Source organism: Diadema antillarum, unplaced genomic scaffold (assembly GCF_040938485.1).
Source record: "Diadema antillarum isolate AM-2024a unplaced genomic scaffold, OU_Dant_1.0 seq00001667_RagTag, whole genome shotgun sequence".
In the NCBI taxonomy this organism is placed as follows: Eukaryota; Metazoa; Echinodermata; class Echinoidea; order Diadematoida; family Diadematidae; genus Diadema; species Diadema antillarum.
This window is the reverse complement of record NW_027272365.1, coordinates 118,180-141,697: the sequence shown is the minus strand read 5'-3', so window position 1 is coordinate 141,697 and position 23,518 is coordinate 118,180. Positions and strand designations below refer to the sequence as shown.

General features: G+C 37.0%; 2 protein-coding genes across 2 annotated transcripts; both read left to right on the top strand.

Annotated features, from left to right (window-relative positions):
- Positions 1 to 2,201: 2,201 nt before the first annotated feature.
- On the top strand, positions 2,202 to 3,463 carry LOC139711545 (3-galactosyl-N-acetylglucosaminide 4-alpha-L-fucosyltransferase FUT3-like; the record flags this gene model as incomplete). The annotated part of the gene is made up of 1 exon (XM_071623420.1): positions 2,202 to 3,463. A coding segment is annotated over one exon (1,262 nt), but the record flags the coding sequence as incomplete, so codon positions are not given.
- A 5,972-nt stretch (positions 3,464 to 9,435) lies between these two features.
- Positions 9,436 to 11,214, top strand: LOC139711544 (uncharacterized). The gene has a single exon (XM_071623419.1). The coding sequence runs from the start codon at positions 9,436 to 9,438 to the stop codon at positions 11,212 to 11,214; it is 1,779 nt and encodes a 592-aa protein (XP_071479520.1).
- Positions 11,215 to 23,518: the final 12,304 nt, after the last annotated feature.

The following is a 23,518-nucleotide window of genomic DNA, read 5'->3' as shown; positions in this document are numbered from 1 at the left end:
TCCCCTTAATTTGATGAACATCGGGTTTGAAATGTCTGAAACATCCCCCCCCCAACAAAGTTAAACAAAGCGATCGTAATAAAGTGTGGGTCCCAAACTTTATTATAATCGCTCTTTTTTGGATATTTCAGCCATTTCAAAGCCAATTTTCATCAAACAAACGTTGAATTCCTCATAGAATTACATGCTCTTTCATATTTCATAAGTAGTTTCTTATTATCTTACCAAAAATATTAGAAACCTGAAATTACATGTAGGTCTCAACCAAAACTATACAATCCCTTTAAGATAACAATGATGATCACGATAATTTTGATAACAATAATACTAAATCAACAAATATTAAAAGTGTTGATCCTAGTATATTGTAGCAACACTAATAAAATCATAACAATAACAATTTCAATAATATCATTAATAATAATATAGGTCTTCCCGCTCAATTTCAAAATTGTATCATTCAGTTTAATGATAACATCATTAAAATTCGCGACAGTTGTGATCGCCAATGCAAATTGGCATTGGATTTCGCATTTGGTCATTCGATTTAGCTTTTCTTTCAAAACGGTTTTCAAATGAGTAAAACTTATAGAAAGAGCACACGATTTAACGAATGGTTATTTGATTTCATTTTCTCTCGTTGGTATTTGCTCTTGTGCAAAACAAAATTCAAATGAGTCACCTGCAATTTAGATAAAGAGCATACAGATTAAGGAATGGCCATTCAAAATAGTTTTCCTTCGTTCGAAATGATTATTCTCGCAACACAATTTTCAAGAGAGTCATTTACATTTAAACTAGGAGCATAAAGATTAGAAAAGGGGCATTCAAAATCAGATGGCAGTAGCATAGGTGTTTCTTCAGTCGTTCAAAATCATGAAAAGGCAAGCAAGTCTTAAATACGTGCATCTAATTTAAGATGCATCTCACAAGTTGTAAACAATAAGAACCATTTTATATAATAACGTATGCAGCGGCTTAACAGAGCCCCCTCATAATAATTGTGTAAACAAACATTGATGACAAATGGAAAATATGAATACATATAAAATATAAATAATAACCATGTTATCAATATAAACACACATATGAATAAATATACAATTTTAAAGTTGTGAAATGGTTTGAAATTTAATTGACTTGAGGTAAAATGAACTGCCGTTAACAAATCTAATGAAAATGTATAATGGCAAAGCTTTTCAAGAGAAATATAGACATGATTAAATATATAGATAATAGAAAAAAAAACAAATTAAAAATGAAGAAAAAAAAAATTAAAATCAAATACCGACTCATTACACTGAATCCCCAAAAATGAAATTAAGCGCCCAAATAGGCTCCTCAGGCCTACTTTTTTTTTTTTAATTTGAATGCACGAGTATCGAAATCCAATACACAGCATCTGAAATTGTAAGTACGTTCACGATTTCGTATGCATGTTAATTAATTGTTTTGCTCTAAAAATAAATCGAATGATGATAACAAAAAATCAAATGCTCTGATATGAAATTAATTTGCAGAATGATTTATTTGAATGCTCATAAATTAAATCGTGTGCCGCCAAATGAATTCCATTGCCCAAATTTTAATCTTGAAAGACCGATATCGATCGTTTGACCTCAGTGCGTGTATGTGAATGCACTTTAATTGATTTTAGTGACAAAAGTATGAAACAGAGCGGGAAAACCTGTAATGATAAGATATAATGACTCGATCTTGGTGGAGGGGGAATCTCCCTATTTAAAAACAACAACAATAACAAATGATCCGAGAGGATACTCGGATGACTGAAAAGTTGTTGTTATTCTTGGGGCGACTTTTATTTTCCCATTCACTACGGGAACCTGGCGGCCTGTGTATTACGTTTCTGGGAATTTCAGAATTCAGCATGGGGCATGGGGAGTGAAAGAGTAAGTACCCACCCATCCCCCCCCCCCCAAAAAAAAAGGAATTGACGCGGCTTCCATTCATCATTCTTAAATTGGTTACCCCCCCCCCCCCGGCCATTTTGTCAGATGTACACATCAAGCAAACAAAGAAACAGTTATTACGCTCAATTGATTGTGCCTATATTTCTCAAAGTTATTATATATTTCTTATATTTATTATTACGTTAAATACATGTTATTTAATCTGTTTTATCTATCTATTCATTCATTCATTCATTCATTCATTCATTTTTGTCATTATTTCACTTTCAGCAGATACAGCCAGAACAACTGGGCCTGTGCGTCCTAGTCGATGTCTAAACAACGGCATCATCAACAAGCGAAGCTGCAGTTACCTCATCTTCGGTGCCATCGTGTGCAGTTTTGTTTATATTCAGCTCCATGCTATCGTACCTCTCAGCACTCCTACCCGTCCCAGCGCTGCGAGAGTGACCCACAAGCCTGTCATTATCCCAAGTCAAATGACGAACAGTACTCCGTTTCAAAAAGGAGGATGTTTCAGGCAAGTTCATTTGTGGATCGGCAAACCTCTGACCCCCTCGGGTAGCCCAGGTGACTTCCTCTGCCCTGGTCTCCCCTGTGGTCTCAGGTTTGTTGTGAACATCGACATGGAGAGCCTTAGGAGCAGCGATGCCGTTATACTTTACCATAGTACGGCCAGGAACTGGGCCAAAATGCACCGACAGCGACCGCGAGGTCAGAAATGGATCTTCTACACACAGGAATCTCCAAGAAACACCCTCAAACACGCACTACCAACCATGGAATATCGTAACAACAGCTACGACTATATAATGACTTACAGGCCGGGAGAGTCACATCTCTACGCTTCGTACGGAAGGTATAATCCGGACGTCCCTCAGTTGCGTTCCACGGAAATGAAGAACTGGTCGCAAAATAAGACAAAACAGGTCGCATGGATGGCGTCCAATTGCAACATGGTTTCCTGGGACCGAAAAGGTTTTGTACAGGCTCTAAGTAAGTACATTCCCGTTAGTACATACGGCGGGTGTGGTGAGTTGCCATGCCCAAAAGATGAACGATGTCATATAGAGCTAAGAAAGCACAAGTTTTACTTGGCTTTGGAAAATAGCGAATGTCGTGATTATATAACAGAAAAATTCTGGCGAAATGCCCTCCATAATGACATTGTTCCTGTCGTGTACGGTCCACCGCGCGAAGACTATGAAAAGGTGTTTCCACCTAAAGCTTTCATACACGTGCAGGATTTCAAGTCCGTAAAAGAATTAGCCGAATATCTAATCAAGCTGGACGAGGACGACAATCTATACAACAAATTCTTCGAATGGAAGAAGTCTGGATCCATCCAAGTAACACTGGAAGGGTGGCTGACGGAACCAAAACAAATTTGTAGCACTGTGGTATCACGGCTCCTGGCAGACGAGGAAGATATGCGAGGTGGCACCTACTCTCCGAAGTTTCCCGAAAATTGGGTGCAGTGGTGGGACGGTTCGTGTACGAATCATGGATCTCAGTATCCGATAGAGGTTTAACTATACCTATCAAGGTGGAACTTAATCAAAGGTTAAAGGGAGCGTATATATTTTTGGTCTAAACCTAACTTTAGGTTTCGATATTTTTTTGCTGAGATAATGAGAAATCTCTCATGAAATATGAACGAGCAAGTAATTCCAAGAGGGATTTAATTTCTATTCGATGAAAATAAGTTTTTAAAATTGCTGAGATATCCAAAACAGAGCATTCCTAATAAAAGGTGGGACCTAACTTTTATTAGGATTGCTTTGTTTTACGGTGTTTTTTGGATGTCTTAGTTATTCAAAAAACGATTTTCATCTAATAAACTTTGAAAATCTCTTAAAAGGGTATGCTCTGTGCTATTTCATGAGTGGTTTCTTGGCATCTCTCAAAAAGATGAAAGTCCATTTCTCATGTCCACCAATACTGTACAGTGCGTTAAGTTGTTCCCTCGACTCACCGAATAAGAGGGAGCTTTAGAGTTTCACAACGGGGACGTTCAGAGGGGGAAAAAAACCTTCTGAGCCTGCGCAAATTTTTTTTTGTAAGAAACAGGTTTGATTTGATTTGATTTTGATTTTATTGTTCCACATTTCAAAACATCAAACATGATACGATCGATTGAACATAAGATTGAACATAGCGTCGTAATTACAAAGAATACAAGAGACGACAATTTAACAAACATGAAATGTGGGGACCTACTAAAAAGCAAAGCTTGTAATGTATAGGTCCCTGTATATGAAAGTGTTGGTCTTCTTAAACAACCTAGTAAATAAAACTATGAAAGGAAGGAAAGGGACGTAAAAGAAAAGAGAGCAAAAAGAGCAAAAGAAAGGAATAAAATATACGAAAGCATAGTGAAATACAAAGTAGCCACCTGTAACGCGCTTACAAGACTCCTTGTCACCCGAGCAACACAGTTACGTAACTGTAAGAATGCGCAAAAATGCACATGATACATAATGATTCATTAATTCAGGAATAGCCTTGACATAAATGACTCAGTAAAAAGAACGAAAAGCAAACATGGAATATAAACAACAAATCTGATAAAGAAGAGGGAGTTCAAATTAAATTGCATGTTGTATTATTAGATATAAGCCTGCACAAGGGATTTTTTTAGTTTACGTTTAAAACAATTCAATGACAACGATTCAGTAATGTCGGAGTCAAGACTATTCCAGAATGTCGGACCTGTATGTACTATTGTTTTAAGAGCAAATGAAGTTCTCACGGGAGAAAAGTGAAATGAATTTTCCTGTCTTGTAGGGTAGGAATGTATAACTTTATTTTTTACAAACATGGAAGTGAAAGCATAAGGTAATTCGTCTTTAATTAACTGGTACATAAATATCCCAAGGGAGTAAGAATATAAATATAAAAAATCCTGAAGCGGTTATTAATTTTGAACAGAGGGCTTGTCGGTGCTAAATAATTGGTACAATTGATAATCCTTATAGCTCGCTTGTGTATTCTAAAGATAGACTCCAGGCGTATTTTGGAACAATTCCCCCAGGCAAGTATGCTATAATGAAGATACGGCAATAACAAAGTCGAATATATGGTACGTAATATACTAGTATATATGGGGAAAACATGCTTAAGCTTCTGTATAACCACCTAAATTTCTTGATAATAATTTACATAAATGATTTGTTTGTTCCTGCCAAGATAATTTACAATCAATTAAAAGACCAAGAAATTTAACTGAATTTGTCTGTTGTAAGTTTACTCCTGTGATTGAAATTGACCCAGGTAAACAAGTGATTGTATTACTAAACACCGTAAAATTAGTTTTGTTTAGATTTAGGGACAATTTGTTACTTTGAATCCAATCATTGACGTGATTCAACTCTGCGTTAAGCATATCAAGTAACTCAGTAGGATTTTTGTGCGTCAAAAAAAGACTTGAATCGTCCGCAAACAAGAGGAAAGAAAGGAGTGCTGACGACCTGGGCAAATCATTTATGTACACAATAAAAAGAAGTGGTCCCAAAAGGGAGCCTTGTGGAACACCACACTTTATATTTGCTGTGCTTGAATCAGAATTATTAATGTGTACAAATTGTGATCGATTTGTGAGGTAATCTCTGAACCACTCCAAGGCGCTGCCACGAATCCCGTAATGAGACAGTTTGTACAGTAATATTTCATGATCAATTGTGTCGAACGCCTTGGAGTGGTCCAGAAAAACTTCAACAGTGTGAGATTTAGCTTCGATAGCTTGAACAACTTTATCTAGTAACAACAAAACAGCGTGAGAAGTCGAAAGTTTTTTTTTTTGCGAAAACCAAATTGAGTGTCTACTAAGATATCATGATCATTTAAAAACTTGATAGTTCGGGAGTAGACAACTTTTTCGAGTACTTTGGAGAATGATGATAAAAGAGATATAGGTCTATAATTGCCCAGGTCGTCCTGTCTGCCTTTCTTTAAAACAGGAATAATCTTGGCAACTTTCATTTTACTAGGAAAAACACCAGTCATTAAAGACAAATTGAATACATGGGTCAAAGGTGCGGCTACTTCATAAATGATTTGTTTAAGAAGAAACATTGAAATACCATCATAGCCTGAGCTTTGTTTAGCTTTAAATTTATTTACAATATCAATAACATCCAATGCATCTACGGGCGTGAAAAATATGGAACTAGGATTGGGATTCACAAGAAATGAACGAAATGTTTTTTTTTCCATTAGTGGAATATTTCTGGCCAAATTTGACCCAATATTTGCAAAATACGTGTTGAATGCTTCAGCAATACCACGGGAGTCATCAATTATCGTTCCATTTTGTATTATTTCATCAATTCCCAGTTTCTTTCCATTATTCTTTTTTAATACATCATTTATAACTTTCCAAGTAGACTTGTTATCATTTTTATGGATTTGAAATTGTGCAGAAAAATAATCTTTTTTGCTTTACGTAGCACAGAAGTCAAAGTATTTCGGTAAGCTGAGTATTTGCGTTTTGCTTCTTCTGTGCCAGTAGACTTATATCTATAAAATAAATTGTTTTTACGATTTATAGATCTCAAAATTGATTTAGTGATCCAAGGACTTCTTGGGATTTTTTTATAATTCAATTTGATCGATAAAACTGGGAAATGAGCATCATATAAACGCAAAACAATTTCATTGAATATATCAAAAGCTATATCAGCGTCATTCGTATTATAAACAACAGACCAGTCGGTATGATCAAGACTCATTTTAAAACTTTCTATACGTTGTTGTGACATTACTCGAAATCCCTTTTTATCATAATTTGTTTTACCTTTTTCAAAAAATATCGTGTAACGTCACAAATAAAGGGAAGTGATCCGATATATCAGAAACAATGATTCCTTGATCGGCAACGTGAGATAAATTTGTAAATATATTGTCAATTAGTGACGAAGTTGTATCAGAAACCCTTGTTGGTTTCGTGATACAAGGTATAAATGAATTGTACATCATTGTATCTAAGAATTCCTGACACTGGGGCTTTTCATTATAATAAAATGAATTAAAATTAAAGTCTCCCATCAATATACAATGCTTGTTCATAAGGTTCAAAACCACTAAATATGTACAATTTAGTGAAATACCTGTCGCAATAGTTTTACCAAAGAAAAAATAAAGCAACTACCGATTTTCGTAAGTTTCGGGTATTAGTTACCCTTAGTACATTGTTAACTAGAACTGCTGAGAATTTGAACATCCAGTTATGATTCTTTCGGAAGTTATGCATTCATAAAGATGGTAAACCCGCCAAAAACGGCATGTCGCAAATTAATAATTTTGCCGAAATGTTTATGTTATGCAAATGAAAGCACGATCTTTTCTTATCTAACCATGTTCTAAAGGAAATTAGGTCATTTGCCTACACGCTGAAATGAAAATAAATATAATTGAAAACTATTCAATTGAATTATTTTCCAAGTCAAATTTGTCGCAAAGGCCTGTGAAACATACGTTACCATGATTTCAAGTGTTCCTGAAAAATATTCCCTAGGGTTAAAATTGTACATTATACGTCCTAAGAACTTAGAAAATGTCTCGTCCAATGCTGTAAACAATATTTGTGCCACCTGGTTATCAGCTGCAGAGAAAATGTTTCAATCACTATCATGTTTCAGACCGTATGGTTAAGAAATGAAACATACGTTACCACCGCTATGGAAAGTCAACAATGAAAATGTTACAAGAAAGTTACGAAACATAAGCATACGGTACCCCAATCTCTCCACTGAGTTTTCAATTATGAGCCATTACTAATCGCTTGAAAAAGTCACATCGAAGGTCGTATGTAACTTGCGTTACCGTAACATACGTTACCGCCGAAAAAATAACCTTAATTAAATTCACTAATGTTGCCACCATTCATCGATAACAAGTGCTATCTAGCGCCATCTTACGCCATAGTTGCTTAGAAACAGTCAATTCGACAAAATGGCGCATCACGTCGGTGACTCGCAGGGAATTGACCGCACGGAATCTTTCTGAGTATCTGAGCGAACGGTATGTATATTTTCAATGTCATGCTTAGCGTAATTACATTCAACTATTAGTACATTTTAACTATAAGCAAGTAATTTGGTGTTTGTTTTGTCGAGGAGAATAACAAATTTACATCTTGCTAAGATATTGATACAACGGTAATGTACCTAAGCATAGGGTCAATATTGTAACGTAGGTTTCACTTAAGGTAACGTATGTTTCAATTCTAGATCCGCATTTACACTGTCGTATTTGGCACCAAAGCTTTATCCCAGAAGAGACTAATATCCAAAAATAAACAGATGAAAAACATATTACAATTTGAGGCTTGCACTAAGCATTCTTTTTGTCGATAAGCATTGCCAATGATGCCCTGAATACCGCGGTAACGTAGGTTTCAATCACTCTAAATCAATCGCCAAAATGTATGTTAATGATATATCAATGATGGAAGCTGTGGTTTTTATTTTGATTATTATATCATTTACTTCAAAGTCATAGTAATTGTAGTCTAGCAAATTCATCATGTGACGCTTGATTCCTTGTAAAAAGAGGTAACGTAGGTTACGTAATTATGTAAGATTATCTTATTACTGATTTACAATATGGATTTTCTTATTTCACTGCTAAGGGAAATTTATGATTACTCCTTAGGTTCCAAGAGTTCAAAATGGGCAAATCCAGAGCCGAAATTCAGGCCGAATACCGAAGAAGGAAAAAGGAGAAAATTGGAGAAGAAGCCTTCCTCAAATCCGAGAGACAACGTGTAAAGAAGTATTACGTTCCTGTGGCAAGTCTTAAGAGTCGGGAAAGACAAGAGCGGAGAAAAAATGTGAACGAAAGAGTCAAAAAGCACAGAGCCTTCGTCAAGAAAATAAAAAACGACTTAAACCAATCTCAGCAAAGGGTGAATGAAGGTGATGATGTCGACTTGATTGACGCACGTACCCCCAGAGAGGACGATGACTCTGCCATTTCGGATGTGTCATCTGTAGCTGGACCAAGCTCTGTTCAATCACCACTACTTGTCAAATTTCAGTTCCAGAAAAGGGTCGCAGCAAGAAAGAGGACATCCAGAGCCATAAGTAAGGCACACAGGCGGATCGAACAATTACAACTGAAATTGCAAGCCGCGAAAAGAGAAAATAAGAGAATAAGTAAACGATATGAAAGGATCTCAAAGAAAATAGTTTCAACTCCTGCACCTTGCAGCCGACAAACTCCACGCTCAAAAACAGTATCAGAACTGCGAAAAGTTGGTGTTTCACCTGGGTCCGTCCCGAGCACGATCAAGAAGAAACTAACCTTCACAAATGCTGTCCTCGATGATATCCGTGCAACTTCTAAGCGTAACAGAAAAACAAACGAGAAAAATGTACTGAATCAGGTCGTTTCCGGCAAAGTGGTAAAAAAGTACAGGCTCGTACGATATGCTAGTCTCCAAACTGGGTTGGAGAGGAGAAATCTGTCACGGTATCGTTCTAAAAGCGTAACAGAGACCCTGATGACACGCCAGGTTCGTCAGTCATGGCGCGCACTTCACGATGAAGTCATCAACTTTCTTACTCGGGATGACAATTCGCGTCTCATGCCAGGGAAACGTGATGCCGCAAAGTCAGGAAACGCAAAACAACAGATCAGAGTATTGAGCGACTACGTATGCAATTTGTACATCAAATACAAATCAGAAAACGTAGACAAACGCCACGTCTCTCTGTCTGCCTTTCAGAGGATCCGCCGTTCCCAACCCCATTTGAAGCTGGTCCAATTTGCTGCGAGAAACACAAGTCTGTGTCAGAAGCATCAGAACTTTGCTCTCAAGTTAAAAGCCTTGAAGGAGCTTGGGCATGTGACAAACAATAATCCAGATGAGTTTATTAAGTTGAATGACGATGCAGCAGTCAAGGCGATGACAGAGAAACTTGCGAAGGAGACAGAAGTCCAGTTTGATGAATGGAAACGTGTATCAACAGACCAAGGGAAAAAACAGACGAAACTTAAAACAGTCGTTTTGAAAGGAGAGGAGTTTTCCGAGTGCTTCCTGACAGAAACAATCGAATTTCGTCAACATGTTGAACGCGTAAAAGCACAATATGAAGCAATAAGAAACTGCAAAGAAAAACTTGGGGAGGACGAGTGCCTCATCCAAATGGACTTCGCCGAAAACTATGTCTGTGTACCATTGGAGGAAGTACAGTCGGGTTACTGGAACCAGGAGGGTGTAACCCTCCACCCCATGGTGATGTACTACCGTGATGAAGGCGGCTCTTTAAAGCACCACAGTTTTGTTGCTGTCTCCGATGACAAAGGTCACAATGCCAGCACAATTCTTGCCATCATCAAGGATCTCATACCTAGGGTAAAGAAGGTAATACCAGACGTTAAACGGATCCATTACTGGACGGACAGCCCGACGGCGCAGTACAGAAACAAAACTATCTTCTCCCTTGTGTCTGATCACCACAAGTTGTTTGGTGTTTTCGCCTCCTGGAACTATTTTGAAGCCGGTCATAGCAAAGGGCCGTGCGACGGTATTGGAGGAACTGTAAAAAGGCTGGCAGATGACGCTGTGAAAAGACAATCTGCAGTAATACAAGACGCCAACGATTTTTATGCTTGGGCGTCGCAAGAGAGGGAAGACAACGACATCACATACTGTTTCGTGAGTAAAGACGAATGTGCTTTGGCCTCTAAGGAAATCAGTCAGAAGTGGTCTTCGGTAAAGTCAGTCGTCGGTACGATGAAGCTTCACGCAGTTGTGGGAGTAGCTGACCATAAGATTTTAACTCGTGAGCTTTCTTGTTACTGTGATAATTGTGTGCATTCTCACTTGGATGCAACATCATCCATGTGCGACGGTTGGGTAAAACACGACCTTGCCCTAGAAAGATGCAGCACAGCAAAAAAATCTGTCAACAAACAAACAGATGGTACAGTTCCAATGTCCGCTGACCAAAGTGTGAAGCCGGTGTATCAGGCTGAAGACTGGGTTGCGGCTAGGTATGATGAGGACTGGTATGTGGGTCAGGTTGTTGAAGCAGATGACGAAGATGTGCACATTAACTTTATGGCCACAGGGAGTGGGAAGGTGAAAGAAAACACATTCAAGTGGCCAGTTCGAGAAGATAAAATATGGGTTGCACGTGACCAGGTTCTTTGTCACATCGAAGCTCCACGACGTCTGTCAAAAAGACTGTTTTGTATTTCGAGTCAGCAAGCCACTGCAATTGAAAGAGAAAACATGGTCTTCGAAGCAAAGCGCTTGAGCAAATTGAACATGTAACTTAACATTTTCCTCTAAACGGAAACAACTTGAAACAAATACAGGAAGCCTAACCAATGATGTTCTGAAGACTCTTTCTGAAGAGCCGTAATTTGATGTTGTAACTCTATTTTGCAAACCATGCGTTACTGCTCTTTAAGACAGGGATATTGATTGACAATTTCAAAAATGAAACTTGTGATATTCATTCGCTTTTTATTATGTGTTGATGTTCGCATTACAGGCGCGTTTGATTCATTCTATTCACATTTCTCACGTTAAGGGAGGATATCATAATGATGTATACTTAAGGATGCTTCCATAATCCATGAAAATTTCTGCCCAATCTAACTCTTCTGAGATATTAATGAAAATATGAAGTTTAACCAGGAAAATAGAAGTAAGCGTTATACTAACGCTCTTACACCAACTTTTGTATCAGTCCACTTTAATATAACAACTCACCACTTTTGCAATTCATCTCTCCAACGCTGGTTCTTACCCATCAGTAACTTTCATTGAAAGTTACCTTTTGCAGAAAACATGCCAGATTGTAAGTTCACAGTTGTCTTTTACAATGATGTAACATACGTTAAAGAGATCTTATATGTCACCGAATTTGTCTTCTGTTTAATGGAAATAGAAGAGTTGCAAATTGTTCTTCTGACGCTTGCATTCCTTCTCCGTGGCCTCTTTCCGAAAAAAGGGCATCCGAATTGTGAAAGGTGCTCCTTTTTGTGTTTATCATTGTTGTGTTTATTACAGACTAGTGTGTCATGCGTTAGTTATACACTGAAGCTAAGATCGTGAGAAAGCTGTCTATTTATGTGACCACTTTTGGATTGTTCATTATTATGTGCTTTGTGACTTCAAGTATCACCCAAACCATGCATTGTTGTTGCTTAAAGGTACAAATTTCTTGGAACATTATTTGTTAATTAATGAAACTCGTGATAACCATGCCTTATTAATCATAAAGCATTGCTGATGTTTGCAATTTAAACTTCATAGGCTCGAGGTGATTTATTGCACATTTTTGACACTTATGCTTGATATATGTACCTTATTGATGCAACCTTTAATATGCTAAACAGTTAATTGCTGACCAGTTTGTGCACTTACACTGTGAAATATTGTTTAGCGATGTATCATTCCTTTTTAACGCCCTTTCCAATGCATCTACACTTTCGAGTGATTAATATTTCAATCTGGAAACGTTTGAAACATACGTTACTATTGTCTGTATTGCACATTGGTACATTTTTGGAGTTCTTGATAATGTCTTTTGTGACTCTCATGTAAATGCATTCCTTTGGTTTAAAACAGGGCACTTAAACAGGTAATATTGCAGTGAAACTCGTAATATTCAGACAAAATAACCTCTTGGAATTTCAAGATTTTATTCCCATTTTCCATTGTCAGGACAAATGTATATACTGGAAAGACGATGACCTCAGAAAACAATTTAACAAATCCGCTTCCAGAAGTACTGAAGGTCTTGCAACATTGGTACTCTTGATATTTAGTAGAACTCTTAAAATTCATCTTTTTTGTTGGTGTTTAATATATGTAACATACGTGACTCATATGTGTAACAAACGTTACCAAGGTTTAAACAGTCACTTTTTTCTTTGTTATATAGTTACAGAGATTGTTTGGGAATATGTGTTGGACAAATCCATGTAAAAACTTTTGGAAGTTATCTGTAAGTTCTATGTGTACGAATCAGAATGATATAGGGAACAGTCTAATCTCACATGGTTAGCGACCTCCATCATATCTATCAATATCTTAATTCACAGCAACAGTGACTCATCAAATGAATGGAAAATACAGTAGACACATTAAAATAAGAATGGTCATATCTTCGAAATTATCCAACAATAGAAGGATAGTTGCATTGTCCATCCCTTAAAAAGGTGGATATGGTCAAAGAAAAATAAGCGCAGTAACGTAAGTTACAGAGGTGAAATTTTCATGTTCAGCTTCAGATTTCAGAAAATAAAAAGTTTGCAACATTTGTTGCTCATTTTTGTTTGAGTTGAAATTCAGTGTATGCTCTTGCAATTTTTTGTTGTTTGAATGGTTTTGAGAAAACTTTATTTTTTCAAAATTCCTAAACCTGAATTGTACATTTTTAATGGTTTTGGCCCACAAGAGAGGGAGAGTCGAGTATAGTTTGCAGTACACCGAAAAAATCGTTAAAATTACTATTTGGTGGCCTGTAAATTTCTCCAACTATAAGGTTTTTCGCATTCGGTATAACAATTTCTATAAAGACACATTCAATCATATCAGAAACTTGGTAAAATTTTTTCCATAACATTAAACTTGACATCATCTTTAACAAACAAGGTCACACCACCACCATGCTTACGTGTTCTATCCTTTGAAACTAAAGTGTAACCTTCAATACATACCAGCGAATGAAGCGGATCATGCAACCAAGTTTCGCAAAGACCAATAACTGAAAAAGTAACTGATGAAAGATTTAAAGGCAATTTTAATTGATCAAAATTTTTACTTAAACTTCTCACATTATGATGCATTACAGAAAAACTATTACGTGAAGAAAAAGTTTCGCGGTGTACCAGTTGTTGTGGTAAAACATATTCAGTGGTTATACGAGGTACAGTTGCATCGTTTTCGTCATATATTAATTGTAAGTCAGGCATTTGCTCATGTAAACGATGAATAACATCAGACTGAAAATACACCTCATTTGTTTTGTGAGACGTAGACCTTACTGGCAAGAACTGCTTCTACAAAATCATCGTTTGACAGTGACTGCATTGGAAGACTATCCGTTATGATGAACTATCGGGGAATCAACACAAAGGATTGAAAAAGTGTAGAGAATTCCATCTCCATGACTACCACGCAATTCACGAATAGCAAAGAACACTATCAACAGGTACTCAGTGTGCATGAGTAATATCAATGCTTGCTTACAATCAGTGTTACGTAATCGAATGCTGATGAAAAGGAAGGTATAGGTTGCTCGGGTGACTCGGGCTTAATGTGAATACATGAAATTTGGTTACGGCGCATGACATTTACATATCGTATAACAGGTGCGAGAAATGATACCTGGTCATTTACCAGTGAGAAGGATTCATACATTACAAAGTAAATTGCTATCACTAAAGAATAGAGGGAGTGGAATATTTTCATATCGTCACCCTGTGTACGAGGTAAAACTCCAGGTACAAACTCAAAATTTGTACGGCACAGGGATTCACAAAATGAAATAAAGAATGCTACCGACACGATACGAACGCACAAAACCATGGCCTTAACGGGTACTGACTGAGCTTTAAAAAAACAACAACAAAGGAGGTTCAATCCACCTGCATCAGAATATTATGCTTTACATTTATTTATAAGCAACAACTACGACAAATATCATGTGTTATATGCTGCTATTTTAAGAGAATGAAATAAATGTGCCTACTTTACATGAATATCAGCAACTTTCAATGTAAATTAAATTTACCTATAGCATCATACGGATGCAGTTATCCTGTTGTTCAATTCACTTGAAGTGTGACATTTATAGCTTGTATAATTTGAATCTAAAATCTAGTCTGAATTACACACAAAAGCAAAAAAAAAAATGCGTCGGATTGATGTAACAAACAGAGTGCTGCGAAGAATAGCTATGATATCACATAATAGACTCAGACTAGATATGAATTTGACAACTACCTGGTAATCAGAAATGAAAATCTCTCACCACTTATTCAATGTAATGGTCCCATGGCGCTGTTTTCTGGCCCTTATCGCGTGACTCCAGGATAAGTTGGGTTCCTACCAAGCGGATTCGTGTAGACTTTCCGTGGTCCTTTCTCAGCTTGTACGCGGCGGATTCAAGTTCGTAGCGACGGGCTTTGAGCTTTGGGGGGAGGTCTGTTTTCACGTTGAAGCATGGCCGGGTCTCAGGCGAACGATGTCTGGTCTCAAAAGCGTGAAGAACGGCGTTCCTATCAAACATCGAGACGAATCGCGCGATAATCGGGTCGGGGGTCTTCGGGGTATCTCCACTGGGTCCTGTAAGATTTGGTCGGGGTTCGCGAGGCAGGCGATGTACGTTCGCGAAAAGCATCGCGGTGGTTTCTTCGTCAGAGAAGCCAAGCTGCTTGATGGCGCCACGAATATCCAGCAATGCCTGGTTGGATGTGGGATTCTGAGTTTCGGCATTAATCCCGTAAAACAGCAAATTTTGTTTCCTGTCGTATATTTCCATTGCTGTCATTACATCACACAGATCCTTTCCCGTTTTCTTCCTGTCTTTCTCTAGCTGAGGTAACTTCTTGTTCTCGATGTCTGTCAACCTATCTGCTGAATCCTGCGCTGACTTTTGGAGTTCGGCAAGGGTATCGTTGATGGTTTTGATCTCTCGACGTACCTCTGCCATTCCATCATTCATTTTGTCCAACTTATCCAAGACTTGTAGCGCGAAACCGTCAAACTTGGTACGGAGTTGAGTCAGAGACTCTTCCGTAGCGTAGCTGCGTGATTTTGTGGACATGGTAGAAACAGCGTTGCGATTTTGCTGGCTAAAAGAACGGTTTCTTAGAAAATATGACCTCGAGCTTGAAGAAGTGTCAGAATTGTTACAATTGTCCATAATTCGGTCGAATATTCAACGCCATAAACAACGATGCAGGTGGATTTTACTTCGTAGTTACGGAGCTCAAATCACAGTACGTCCATGTTGTTTCGAGGTCACGTGATTAATGTTTCGTACCATATAGGTTTCGTACCGTATATGATAACAATTGTGATATTGTTGATCTTATTTCATATACAGTACTAAGGGATTGTAATAAGTAAAAGTATGCAGGGTCCTTTATAGCAGAACACTTGCTTACGTGTGTGTTTGTTTATTTTATGTGTATGCTTGATTGTGCATGCAGATGCGTGCTCACTAGGTGTGTGACTGTTTGGGAATAACCCAATTATTTTGTTTATCCTTTTATCATCCTTTAAATAAATATTTGATAGCTATAAACTTCATGTTAGAAAGATTGCGCAGCAGTGGAATCAAAATCACAACTACACGGTTGATCAGATCCATAGATTTGCGGAAGACGAAGTGTAGCCACATAGCGGCGTTGATGCATTACCCCAATCAGTGGTATGGGGTAGTTACTTTTTATTGTTTACCTTGCAGTGCAGTCAGCTACACACAGAGTGAATAAGTACAATAAACAAACTTCTTAGCATACATCCAATCAAGAATGTATTTTCAAGAAACATTTGAAGATCTTGCGAACTGAATGAAATAAAGAGAAATTCGAGTAATTTATGAAAAATAATTCCCACTGTCTGATGCTCCAGTTGCCCATTGTTGCATGACTAGATCCCGTTTTGTTGTGTTAAAAAATGAACATGAGTCATACTCTATGTTATTCACATATATATATATATATATATATATATATATATTTATTTATTTATCTATATACCTATATATACCCCTCCAAAAAAGTTTGGAAATCTGACTTCAGTTGTAAATTTCTCCACTTTGTAAGCACTATAATACAACACATGCTTGATATCAATGAAAAGATTATTAAATCCTCTTTGAAATGATATCCTACTCATTATGATTATGCTATAAAGTAAAGGGCTTTACTCAAAAGTGTCTGATAAGGTATGCTGGAAAAGCTGCACTAGAATGGACTGGCCTGCATGCAACCCCGATCTTGGGATCAACTTGGCCGAGCTGTGGGGAAGAGGGTCACAAATGCAACGACATTGGCAGGACTCCGTCAGATACTGGTTGACGAGTGGAACGCCATTCCTCAGCAGCGAATCACGAAGCTAATCAACAGCATGAGGACACGGTGTCAGGCGGTGGTGCAAGAACTTGGGTCGTCCACCAGATACTGAGCCCCGATCATGTTCATTGACAATTATAAAGACAAAGTAAACATAAAGCAAAGACAAAAATAACGACAAAAATGAAGACAAAATAAAGATGAAACTCCAATAACACCAAGACCATGACCTCTTAAGTCTTGTATGTCTTTGTTATGGTTAATGTGGTGAGGTTCTGTGAGATAATGGTTTAAGTCATGATCGTTTGCGTGACTGTGTGTGTGGTTTATAGTGACCTCGTCTACAGCCACTCTGTCTATTTTCCAATTGGTCTACTGGCAAATCGTCTATTACCGATTCGTCTAATACCCATTTGGTCTACAACTTGTTTTGTCTAGTACACATATTGTCAAATAGTCACTTTGCCCACTACCCGTACTGTCTAATACCCAACTCGTCTAAGGAGCATTTCGTCTACAGAGCATTTGATCTAATAGCCAAGTCGTCTATACTCACAATGTCTACTTGTCATGTCGTCTAATATTCATTTCGCCTACTGCCACTTTGTCTACTCCCACCTCGTCTACAAGTCATCTCGTCTACATTCACTTTGTCTAGTTATCATATCGTCCAACCCTTAGTTCGTCTACACCCAACATGGTCTATACCCATCTGGTCTACACCCAACTGGTCTACTCCCAACTGGTCTACACCCAACTGGTCTATACCCAATTGGTCTACTCCCAACTGGTCTACTCCCATCTAGTCTACTCCCAACTCGTCTACTCCCAACTCGTGTATACCCAATATTGGTCTACTCCCAACTGGTATACTCTCAACAATTTACCCAAACTGATCATTCCTATCTGGTCATGCTAATAATGAATATACCACTTTATCTAGTGTCCAGTCCGTCTCACTGTCACGAACTATTCATAACAAAAATCAATAATAGTCTATTCTTTAAAGTTGTTAATTATTCCGCACATGCTGAATATAAAGACATATTAATGGTGAGACACGACTATCCAGACAACATCCTGGCCGTAAAATAACTAAATGATAATAAACTAGCTCAGTTACATTCCTCCATCACAAACGAATTGTCAGTCATACGAAACAGAATTACATTTCGTCCACCTCCGTCCATGCATGCAGCGATCTTGGCGGGATCCCGAACGAGGAATTATCGAGTAATATTTCATCGCGTTTAGTACACAAATGTAACACACCAAGTTTTTCACACTGTGACATTATTTTTTTTAATAAAAAGTAATAAAATCGTCATAAATTAATTAGAACAAAAAATTTTAACCAAATGGGGCACCAAGAGTGTTCAACCTATTTCAATGGGAAAGGAAACTGGATGAAGTAGACTTAAGTAAGGAGTTTGGAGTAGACAAAAAAACAAACTATATAACAAGTAGACCAGTTGGGAGTAGACCAGTTGGGAGTAGACGAGTTGGGTGTAGACGAGTTTGGAGTAGACCGGTTGGGAGTAGACCAGTTGGGAGTAGACCAGTTGGGAGCAGACCAGTTGGGAGCAGACCAGTTGGGAGTAGACGAGTTGGGTGTAGACCAGTTGGGGGTAGACCAGTTGGGAGTAGACCAGTTGGGAGTAGACCAGTTGGGAGTAGACCAGTTGGGAGTAGATGAGTTGGGTGTAGACCAGTTGGGAGTAGACTAACTGGTTATTAGACTAATTGAGTATTAGACAAGGTGGATGTAGACCAATTGGCTAGTAGACAAAATGAGCTGTAGACTATTTCATTCATAGACCTAAAGATTAATAGACGAAATGGTCAATAGACATAATGGGTATTAGACGAAATGTGACTCAGACAAATTAGAGATTAGATTAAATGGTTAGTAGACGAAATGGCAATTAGACTAATTGGCATTTAGACAAAATGGTTGGTAGACGAATTGGTAGTAGACGAAGCGAGTTTAGACGGGATGGCATTAGACTAGGTGAACAGTGGACAGTGTGGTCGTAGACGAGGTGCCAGTTTACCGTGTGTGTGTGTGTGTGTGTGTGTGTGTGTTTGTTTGTTTGTTTATCTGTTTGGTTGAACGCATACATGTATCACTCCATTAAAAAAATGCCGATGTTACAGTAAATAAACACCAACGAAACAATGGGGAACTCACTCATGACGAGGAAACTCCACTGGGAACGTAAAAATTGGGCCGTTTTGCAGCTTTTAAATTCTGAGTTTTACCTCATATTTGTAAGCACTGCAACTCCATATATAGGATAATCATAACAAGTATGGTATCAAATGAAACAATCTTTCTGTGGTACTACGCACAAATAAATTATTTCAAAGGAAAAATGAGAAATGATTGGTAATGTGTAGAAACACAAGAAAAATATGGCATTGACATTTATTATCGTATAAAAACACCCATTTATGCATTTCCTACTACAATGTAAAAGACACAGCGCCATGAATAAATTCTGTTGAGAGCGCAAATGTGTCATTACATCTTGTCAACATGAGTAAATGAATGTTTACATACTTTCATGCACACTCAGCAAAAAAAAAAAAGAAAAACAAGAAAAGAAGATAAACATTTGTTCAACTATATTTCTCTTTTGGAATATTTTGCTAAAGTTTATGTATTATATATCACATGAAAATCAATTTAATTGGCTATCAAGCTAGTGGGTCAATAAAAAAAAAAGAAACTTTACGCATGAGTGAACAAAATTCTTCTCTTAAAAAACACAAAAGTAAAGACTGCAAAAATGAACAAGTTGACAGCCATTCGTAACAATGAGAACATAAGACAAATTTAACACAATAAAAACATGAATTAAGTTACGAAAATAAACCTATGATATCTTACAATATCTTTGAAGCCCAAAAGATCAATAAGGGCTGAAAATAGAGGCGGAGAATAAAGAATTTTCTGTCAAATTCAAATTTAGATAATAGAGAAGAAGCAATTTTGACACAAATGGTAGGCATTTGAGTCTATTTCTCGAATTAAGGAAGTTGTGAATGATAGTTGGGTTATGAATTTGTCTCATGAATTCTTGAATTACTAAATCAAGAAAATAACATAAAGATAATCATAATCTGCTCACCGAGACATTCAATCATCTTCTTGCCGTCACTCCCTATGTCATTTGAAGTTTGAGTTGGCAGAAATTTATTTTCCCCCTTTAGTTTCCCACTTTGATTTTGTTTAAGGCTATGAAGAGATAAAGAGAACGGAAACTTATTATTGCTATTTCATTCATGTCATTCATTGTGTTAAACTGCATATAAAGTCTTTTTTTATTGTTTGCATGTGAAAGACAACATATAAATTTTTGCAATTTTTACTTTTGTGTCTCGGAGATGTAAAACTAATGTGTTCACTTTAATATGCATTAAGTTTTCCTTTATATTAACCTAATGGGTTGATAGCCTATTAAGTTACCTATGATATGTTATTCATAATAAATAGATTTTGATTGAAATATTCTGTGAAAATATGTAATTGAATAGTATTTATTTTCTCTCTTTTTTGCTGAGCACATGTCTTTTTCTACTCAGGAACGCATATGGTGTTGCAAAGAATGGTCAGAGTTTGTCGTCACGAACAAGACTGTATACATTGCATGTTGATGAATTGTAAAAGGACGGATTTAACATTCTTCAGACGCATGTATTATAATACCCAACCCGACAAACATCTTCATTAGCCAGAAAAAAAACATGATAAATTGGTGATCACACGTTTTATTCAACTAAGCTCTTTATTTATCACGAGAGTGCCAGTTGCTTGTTTATTCATATTGTATTTAATTCTGATATTTGTTATCTATTTCCATTTTTTTCATTATTTTTCGTTAATTCTGATTGTCTGATTGCAATAAAATCTATATGTATAAAGAATATCCAGAGGGGAAATGCTTGAGATCTTTTAAACTATATCAAGAAGCTCAAAAGCATTGCATAAAAGACTGCCCTGCGCTTTTATTGAAATCTACCTGCAACAATAAAAAAGAAGATATAGATTGTTTGTTAATTTAGAGTAGTGAAGTTTATATTCACAGTTAAGGTGGAAAATATTTCAAATGAAAGGTCGAAAATTTCCAATTGAATATTCAAATTCACTTTTCTAGCATAATGGAAGAGCACTTGACTAGATAATCCACTTTCAGAAAGCAGATGAAATAATTGCTCCTCTAAACATATGTCAGTATCAAGTTGATGGAGTGTGTAATTTTCATAAACAATGATTTTTTGTGGGACTCCCTTTATTTTCTTTATATTGTTGTCTACACATGACGGCATAACCTCTAGTAGTCTCCTCGTCCAGCAGTTCTAACACCAAACATTTTTAGAATTCATGACTTTTGCATTGATTTTCTTCAAACTTTCACTGATGTGTTCTATCAATGTTGCTGCTTTCACTTAATCCAATTTCTCCACGGGATTGGGTTTCCTTTAAGTAACTTTAAAAGACAAGATAAATGTGTTCGCGCGATATAGAGATGAAATACTATTTTACTTAATATACAAGATCTTTTTTTCTAGTTCGTATAACGAAAACATTTTAAGAGTAGAAACTAATGTGTTGACATGTTCGCAAATGTTTGTATAAACCATAGCATGTTAATTCCTATTGTACTCTTTGTATGTTTGTGAACTCTTAATATAAATGAAATGAAATGAATTGAAATAAAGGCTAAAGAGAAAAATAACATTGATATACGTTAATTGAATACCTTTAGCTCACGTATAAGTTTTACATCAGTTTCTTTCGTAGAGAGAAAAACAAGATATTCAACGATTTAATTGCCCGGTAATGGACATCATGGCATTAACTATAGCGAGCTTTCAAAGCCACCAATATCAGCCACCACTTTAAGATATTGATATCAAACGTGCCGTTGCATAGGTTTCTCACAAACCAAAATAGCATCGTACTTCCCTTCCTTTCTCTCTAGTTGTTCATATCTTCTTCTTTTTTTATACAGAACCAATGCTGCTCCCTCGGTGTACATTGAAAAGTATGTTAACTTGGTTAATGCAGTGGGGTTATTCTTATTTGTCTTCTTATATTTTCGTTGTAAGGTAGGTCGTTCATTTTCATTTCACACATTCCATAGGTTACACTCTAAGATAGATAGAAAGCTGCAAAGTTGCACCTTTCAAGACGCTTCCATTGTGAAACTGGTTTGAAAGGTCTAAAGTTTCACCCATAATGGCATTGTCAGTGACGTTTAATAGTACTCTAAAGGTGTAAAGTTGAATCTAATTTTTTAGAGTGTGGTCTCGTTCATTTCCTAGACCAATGCTTGGCAACAGACCCCCTTCACGTTGCTGATAACATGATAACACAGTTCAGAAACAATAATAAATACTCAGTAGCCTGAATATGATTTCTTTTTTTGTCACCTAGTATCAAAGATCATAGACGATGGATAAGTGTAATATTGATTCGGAGCAAACGTCGTGCTTACGGACTTTAAGGACGAGCAGCAAGAAGTGGAAGGGTCAGGTTCGTTAAGATAATTGTTATTCTAAGAGTTCGTATGAGATGCCGATTTTTTGACAAACATTGTTATTTCGTCAGGGCAAACAGTTATGTTGTTTACAGTTTGATTCACACAATTTAGATTGCGCTGTCAGATATGAATTGTAACTTGTAATTTTATGCAATGCACAGTCAGAAACAAAACAAAACGTAAATGTCACTGGAACATCGCAATCGCATGCCTTACTGGTCCAGCACTGCTTAGAAAATGATGAACCGTCAACTTGTGTTAGAGCTTTCAGCAGCAGCTTTCAGCAGCAAAGCTAATTTTTTTTACCTTCTATCACAACAAGGGTACACAAAGGAATGGTTGACATGGCAAGTGTACAAGACAAAAAGGAAACCCCATTTAAAATTAACATTTAGCAATAAATGTCTCTCATTTCTCGTCGCATGCAGGTAGTATACTTGGCAAGAAAATCATGACAAGTTTTCACGGGGGGGGGGGATACACGCTTATTTGATATTCTTTCTTTGCGGAGATTTGTCGCACTGGTATTGAATATCCACTTATTTCATGGGATTGTTCAGGTAACATATATGTTCGTTAAACAGGAATTTTAAAAATTTGGTTAGCAGTGACTGCCCATGCTAGCAATATTAGCTGACAAAATCTGTGTCCTTCCCCTTTCGAAAAGGGTTGCATCCGGCCTCCTCACTCAGGGGGTTTCTTTACCACATGCGCTTTCCCCATTTTCGGGAAAAGGGATAGAGAGTTTCAGTTTGGGGAAAAACCGACAAATCGTTGAAATAGGGTGTCTTACAGGATCTTTCCCGGAAATATTACATTGCTGTTTTGTTTTGTTTTGTTTGTTTGTTTGTTGTCGTTGTTGGTTGTTTTGTTTTTTTATTAGGGGCGTCTTAAACTCTTTCCCGGACAATCCCGAAATAAGTTCCGAACAGGCTAAGTTTCAAACCTCTGAAAATTAAAAAAATATGTATATAAGGGTAGTACGGCTTC

Coding starts and splice junctions, on each gene's coding strand:
- LOC139711544 (XM_071623419.1), top strand. CDS start 9,436: ATGACACGCCAGGTTCGTCAGTCATGGCGCGCACTTCACGATGAAGTC.